Source organism: Enoplosus armatus, chromosome 17, assembly GCF_043641665.1.
Source record: "Enoplosus armatus isolate fEnoArm2 chromosome 17, fEnoArm2.hap1, whole genome shotgun sequence".
NCBI lineage: Eukaryota > Metazoa > Chordata > Actinopteri > Centrarchiformes > Enoplosidae > Enoplosus > Enoplosus armatus.
The window spans coordinates 20,924,359-20,931,049 of NC_092196.1; the positions used below are offsets into that span (position 1 = coordinate 20,924,359).

The following is a 6,691-nucleotide window of genomic DNA, read 5'->3' on the forward strand; positions in this document are numbered from 1 at the left end:
ATTAGAGTAATCCTCAGTTTGCTCGAGTAAAAAGTTCACGGAGGTCCCCTGGTGTGTCCCCGGGCCTCAGCTTGAGAACCTGCACGGCAGCAGCCACAGTTGACTTGAGAGTGATTAAAAATGAAGCACTATAGAAACCAGCAGGCCAATAGAGGACCGGGAAGCTGTTTACAAGGGGGTGTACCGTTTCTATGGTTGCTGGACAAACCTCCTGCACCAGGTATTAAACTGCCTCCCCGACGGATCCTGCAGCCCGCTGACACCCGCTATAAAGACCTCCAGGAGGAGAAGACGCGCCCAGCTCCGCGCCAAACACGATCCACAGGAATTTCTCTTTTTCTTTCTTTCAGTCACAAGTTGACAACAGGTGCGCTTCACGCCGAGGCTGGACATCCAGACGGTCTGAAGATTCAGCAGACAAAAGGTGAGGTTTCCATCTGACCCCTGGATGTGGTCCACCTGTGAGCTGCTGAAAGGCCGCAAACATCCGCGGCAGCTTCACATGCAACAGATTTTATATTTTCTTTATTCAGCTATTAATAAATACATTATTTACTCATGATTGTACAATAAACAATATATTGCACTGCTTCCAGGCCATCTAAAATAAATGTAATGTTGCCTGTAAATAATCAGGAGTTTGTTCTTAGAGCCTGAATACAGAAATATGCGGATTTTACGCGTAAAACGTCCATTAAATGTTGTTTTTAACAGTCAGTATGTGTGTGTGTGTGTGGGGGGGGGCTAAACGCCTACCGGCGCCGTTAATATGAATTCATATTCAAATGAAGGATGAGGTTCAGTATCCTGTAGCTGCCAGACTTCCAGGTGACAGACTTTAACAGGATTTAAATGGGAATCGGAGATCTTTACGCACACAGGGGCTCTGTTTTCAAATGGGGCCATCATTGTCCCCCCCTTTCGCACTTGTGTTGAAGTCGGGTGTATATTTTGGGTCCCGTCAGGCGGTGGCAGGGGGAGGAGAAGAAGGAGCTGGGTGACAGAGAGGAGAGAGAGCCATGCTGTCTCTGAGCTGTGCCGACCCCTGGCCTGAAGGCTCGGTGGGGCTGGAGGAGGAGGTGGTGACCGCCGCTGCGCAGGCTGAGGAGCGGGACAGCGGCAACAACAGCGGCAACAGCATCAGCAGCTGCGGCTCCATCAACCTGGACGACAGCCTGACCAGCCTGCAGTGGCTGCAGGAGTTCTCAATCCTCGGTGCCAACGTGCCGCAGCAGGCCCACCACCAGCCGCACCTGTTCGGCCACCAGCAGCTGGGCTCCGACGCCCCGGCCTCCCCTCTGGCCGGGGACCCCGCCTCCATCGGCATGCCCCTGACCCCGGGGAAGCCCACAGCGGCGGCCTACAGCAGGATGCAGACCCTCCCCGTCATCGTGGCTCACGGTCACTGCCCCGATGAGGTGGACTACAAGACCAACGCTCACATCAAGCCGCCCTACTCCTACGCGACGCTCATCTGCATGGCCATGCAGGCCAGCAAGAAGAGCAAGATCACTCTGTCCTGCATCTACAAGTGGATCACTGACAACTTCTGCTACTACCGACATGCTGATCCCACCTGGCAGGTAAAGGACCACACACACACACACACACACACACAGTAAATACAATACACGACCAACACACCCCACTGTATGAAAATGAGTTTCTCTCAGATCTGCTTTCTGGGGTCAGATCACAGCTGGACACATGCTTTTCCTTCTGTTTAAAGAACAGTAAGACACTGGTCTGGTGTCAGTGACTGAGCTGTGTTAATAACTCCCACAAAACCTTCACAGAAGACATGAATTAAATAATAATAAATAATTCACTTGCTTTTGTTCATTCAAAGTAGCTCACTGTTTTTTCTGCTGGAGCAAAAACAAGTGATGGAGGGGTAAAAGGAGGGGCATCAGACCCCCCCCCCCCCCCCCCAAAGGCCAGGAATCTTCGAGAAAAGTTTAATTTTGCTGGATGAATGATTGATGGAGGTGTTCGCTGTACTCCCGTGTTTCAGCGCCTGTCCCAGACATTTCAGAGCATTTTGTTATTGTAAGGCTACATGGGGCAGATAATATTTAACAAAGGTCATTGGGTCACTGCTCTATTTAGACTTCAGTGAAGGGGGGGTGGGGGGGTACACAGTGCATTGATGTGATGCCATCTGTACACTTCCTGCCTCACAGGCTGATGTACAATCAGTTGAAAGGAAGCCTCTCAGTTTAAAGGAATAGTTGGATGTTTTGGGAAATGTGCTTCCTTGCAGAGAGTTAGATGTTCAGATTGATTCCACTCTCATGTCTGTATTGTAAATATGAAGCTACAGCCAGCAGCTTAGCTTAGCAAAAACACTGGAAACAGGGGGAAACAGCTAGCCTGGCTCTGTCCAAAGGTAACAAAGTCCACCTGTAAAGCTCACTGATTAACATGTTATTCTGTTGAATCCGTACATAAACTTAAGTGTAAAAACAACACTTTGTGGTTTTACTGTGGGTTATGTGTCGGACTATTTATTGGCTGGGAGCAGTGACTTCCTGGAGTATCGCTAAGCGACGCTAATGTGGGGCTAGATGGTTTATAAGCACCAAGAATTACAATAAACCACCGTAGCCCCATGAAAAATGACCAGACTTTGACAAACTAAATCCTTTATTCAGCTGTTGTGCCCCCCCATTCTCCAGTGATCTGTTCAATAGCACCTCCAATTGCCATAGCAACCTTCTGCGTACTGGAATCACCCAGAAAAGTTGTCAAAGTTACTGAAGTAAAGTTTGCTTTGGCTTTCTAGCAGTGTGGTAAAAATGTAGCCAGAGCCAGAAACTAGTGAAAATGGGAAAGTTAGTGTGTTTGTCGAGATGTGAGCTGTGTAATTTGTTATTCTGCCTACAGGTTTTCAGTAAGTTTCCTGAGTCCTATTTGTTTTTACTTAAATAACTTGATAACCTGATAACTTACTTGTTTGTGTGAACTGTTGTTCTTCTTAATCATCAGAAGCGACTTCCAAAAGCCACGTCTGCAAGTAGACTTGTACATGTATTATTTATGTAGTCAGCAGCCCCAAAATAAATAATTAAGCTCTCAACAAGCCGCGCAGTGATGACAAGACTCCAAGAAGTCACTGCTCCCGGCCAAGAAACAGGACATAACCTCCCGTAAAACCACAATGTGTTGTTGTTACATTTTTCTCATACACACAAACCAGTGAGCTTTGGAGGTGCTGGTAGGTGGATTTTGTTACCTTTGGGCTACCTTTCCCCCTGTTTCCAGTCTTTATGCTAAGCTAAGCTAACCAGGGGCTGGCTGGAGCTTCATATTTAGACACAAGAGTGGTATCAATCTGAACATCTGATTCTCAGCAAGAAAGCCAATAATATTTCCCAAAATATCAAATAACTCCTGTAAGGTGGCGTCCAAAATAAGCAGTAGTGTGATGAAGCCTTGAATGAAGTTTTCATGTGAAAATATGCATCTCTATTTTCAGAACTCCATCCGACACAACCTGTCGCTCAACAAGTGCTTCATCAAGGTGCCGCGGCAGAAGGACGAGCCAGGGAAGGGTGGTTTCTGGAAGATTGACCCACAGTACGCTGAGCGTCTCCTGAGCGGCGCCTATAAGAAAAGGCGAATGCCACCGGTCCAGATCAACCCGGCCCTGCAGAACAGGCTTAGGGTCAACCTCCAGCCCCAGTCCAGAGGCCCCTGCAGCCCCACAGGAGGTCAGAGTGGCCTGTGCATCAACCCGGAGTCCCAGCGGCTCCTCCGGGAGTTCGAAGAGGCAACCGGCGCCGACCAGAACTGGGACCCTCATCTGGCTGAAGGAACCATGCTGGGGTCGTGGCCAGTGGTCAGGGGAAGAGGTGGGCACAAGAGGAAACAGTCGCAGGGCTCCAGAAATGGCGCCGCCAAAACCCCCCGGCGCTCCAGCTCCCCACTGCTCTCCGTGGACGAACAGAAGGAGATTGGACCTCTGAAGGGGGACTTTGACTGGGATGCCCTGCTGGACTCAGCGCTCAACGGAGAGCTCAGTTTGGAGGGAGGAGAATCTCTGAGCCCCATCATGAAAGAGGAGGACCTGACAGTGCGGGGAACCCACATCTCTCCAGTTGAAGCCCCCGCAGGGACAGCGGACATCCACGTGTTGGTGGAGACCCAAAGGAATAATGACGTGTCAGACTTTGATGAGGAGACCTTCCTCGCCACAGCCTTCCTGGAGAGCCCCTGGCCAGAAGAGGAGGAACAAGGGCGCAATGATTTCCTCTGTAGCTCCACCGTCAACCTGGACCAGCTGTTTGACCTTGGAGACTCATTAGGTGGAGACCCCAGCACCCGGATTGACACCCTCCTCTGAGGAATAGTTGCTTTCAGGTCCTCTTTCACACAGAAAACTCGTGGCTACGCTACCGGGAAATAACAGACTCTTTTTTTACACTCAAGCAAACTGTCCTTTTCAAGATGTTTAAAGTATTTTTAGAATTACATTTTGATGCTGATTCATGCAGGAAGTACTTTCCCAATGCCACAGTGTACAGCAGCAGTTCACATCGTCACCGGGAAAACAAAACTATGTCCAATCACTTTTGATGAACCATGAAATGACTTTTCAGAATCAGGGCCTGGTCACACCAGAAAATGTCACGGCGAAATTAATCTGCACGTCTTCACGAAATATTTAGTTACAGAAGCTCGGTGACGGAGTGACTACTCGCAGGGCTAGTAGGCGAGCCACTGTAGCGGGTGAGATAACCGCTAACATGCTAGCACTAGTTGCATTAGCTTCTATTTTATCTGTACTGGGCTGTTTACTCCCCCTTACTTTTTGTTGTCTGGACTGTTCATCTATCAGTTCAACAAAGTTTTATTGAAGACAGGAAAAAAACCCTCTCTGAGCCCCCAAAAGCATCTACATATAATACATCCATGGTTAGCAAGAAGTTAGCAAGCCTGTTAGCGTGTTAACAGCTGTGTCAGCGTGATGTCCTCCTGTCTCCTGTGTGTGAACCAGGTCTCTGTTGTGGAGCAGTTTAACTCTGACAGAGGAGCTTCAATAAAGCTGGATGGTGACACACAGCTAATAAGCTACGATAGCTTCCTCCATTTTGGGCTCTCTGGTCAGCTCTGTCAAGAGGTTTTGCTATTGGTCGATAAATTGTGTGTTAAAGATAACCAAAATTGACTGTGAACAAATAATGTGCGTGAATTTACTTTGACACCGTGAGCTAATCCACTAATCATGGTGGATCCATTTAAATGAATTGATTTCATGGCAAAATGTCAGCGTTTTAAATGTGAGTGTGAACAGGCCTTTAGGATGACACGTCATGGTCACTGTTTACATCATAAAGAGTGTGTGTTCATGTTGTTATCGTACACTACATCAGGCTCAACTCGTGGGGAAAAGAAGACTGAAATAACCGAGTGGTATCAGCAGGTTTCAGGCCTGTGAGGTTGACAGGAAGACATCTGTAAATACTGTGACAGCAGCACTATGATGATGAATAATGAGATATTTGCCAAATGTTTGGTGTAGGGGTGATTTACCGTATTAAGTTTTTTTGCGTGGGGTTTTTAGTACTAACTATTCTCTGTGTACATTTTTCAAAAAAATAGTTAGGACCAGTTTAACTAGAGTAATAATAATAATGCTGGATATGTTGCTTTTTTCAAGAGGAAGGGAAACAGAGATGACAGTTTTGTTATATATATATACATATATATATATCAGACTGAAATATTCCTTGTAGAAGTACTTAGAGGACACATCTGAGCTTCATGGCATAAAAGTTCGAATGGACTCGAAACAGCTCGAGGCAAAATTCTCCAACAAAGAACTATTAAGACCTTAAAATGGTCACTTTAGAAAGGCCACGGTGCCTTGTAAATGAATACCTGACCTTTTATGTGCCAAGAACAACACTTGGGACTCGACAGGGTGGTAGTGTTAAGAGGCTGAGTTTTTTATTACGAAGAGGAAATGTTTTTGTAGTTGTGTATGTGAGGAGATGCAGAGGCCGAGAGTTGTTGGTACATGAACAAAAGATCTGCTGCAGCTTGGATTTGTGCCGTTGGATACGGACTAACCAAACCAAATCACTCCATATGAATATAAGTAGTCTTAACTTTAAAGATAGCTATTGCTCTTGTTTTCCTCTAAAATGTGTGAAAGTGCAATCAATGTACAGTGATACTTGTTATATTTTACGTTCAGTTGTAGGAGTCTATTCATGCAGTTTACTTTAGAGACCCCAGTTTCACTTTGTTGTGTATTACGAGGTGCGAATACACTCCGACAGGAGGAAGGACTAAAACAAAGCAACCATGAAACGTTTGTGTATTAGCTCTTCTCGATCAAATAACACTTTTAAACAACAATAATGGCATCTTACCTCATGACTGGTTCTGTAAAGTCGGAGACACTGTATGCATTCTTTTTCTTTGCTATTTTTATTTTACTTTCCACTTTTCTTTGACAATAAAAGAAGTTTTACTGCATCTTGCTTGTCTGAATGATACGTTTGACTTATTTCTAGCCTCCCTGTTGGTCTGCCTTTAGTCCAGACTGAAATATCTACCTTGAACTATAGTTCAGATATTCATGTTCCCCAGAGGATGAATCCTATTGAGTTTGGTGATCCTCTGACTTCTTCTGGCACCACCATGACGTTGACATTTGTGGTTCAAAGTGAAACATCTTGAT

The 6,691-nt window shown here is 46.2% G+C and overlaps 1 protein-coding gene across 1 annotated transcript; it reads left to right on the forward strand.

Moving 5' to 3' along the window:
* Positions 1-1,019: 1,019 nt before the first annotated feature.
* On the forward strand, positions 1,020-4,345 carry foxj1a (forkhead box J1a). Its single transcript, XM_070923866.1, has 2 exons — positions 1,020-1,583; positions 3,479-4,345. Exons 1-2 carry the CDS (start codon positions 1,020-1,022, stop codon positions 4,343-4,345), a joined length of 1,431 nt encoding a protein of 476 aa, XP_070779967.1.
* The last annotated feature ends 2,346 nt before the right edge of the window (positions 4,346-6,691 follow it).

Excerpts from the sequence above, each read along its gene's own strand:
- foxj1a (XM_070923866.1), top strand. The coding sequence starts at position 1,020 with ATGCTGTCTCTGAGCTGTGCCGACCCCTGGCCTGAAGGCTCGGTGGGG. Across the intron at positions 1,584-3,478 it reads ATGCTGATCCCACCTGGCAG|AACTCCATCCGACACAACCT; the intron begins GTAAAGGACCAC and ends CTCTATTTTCAG.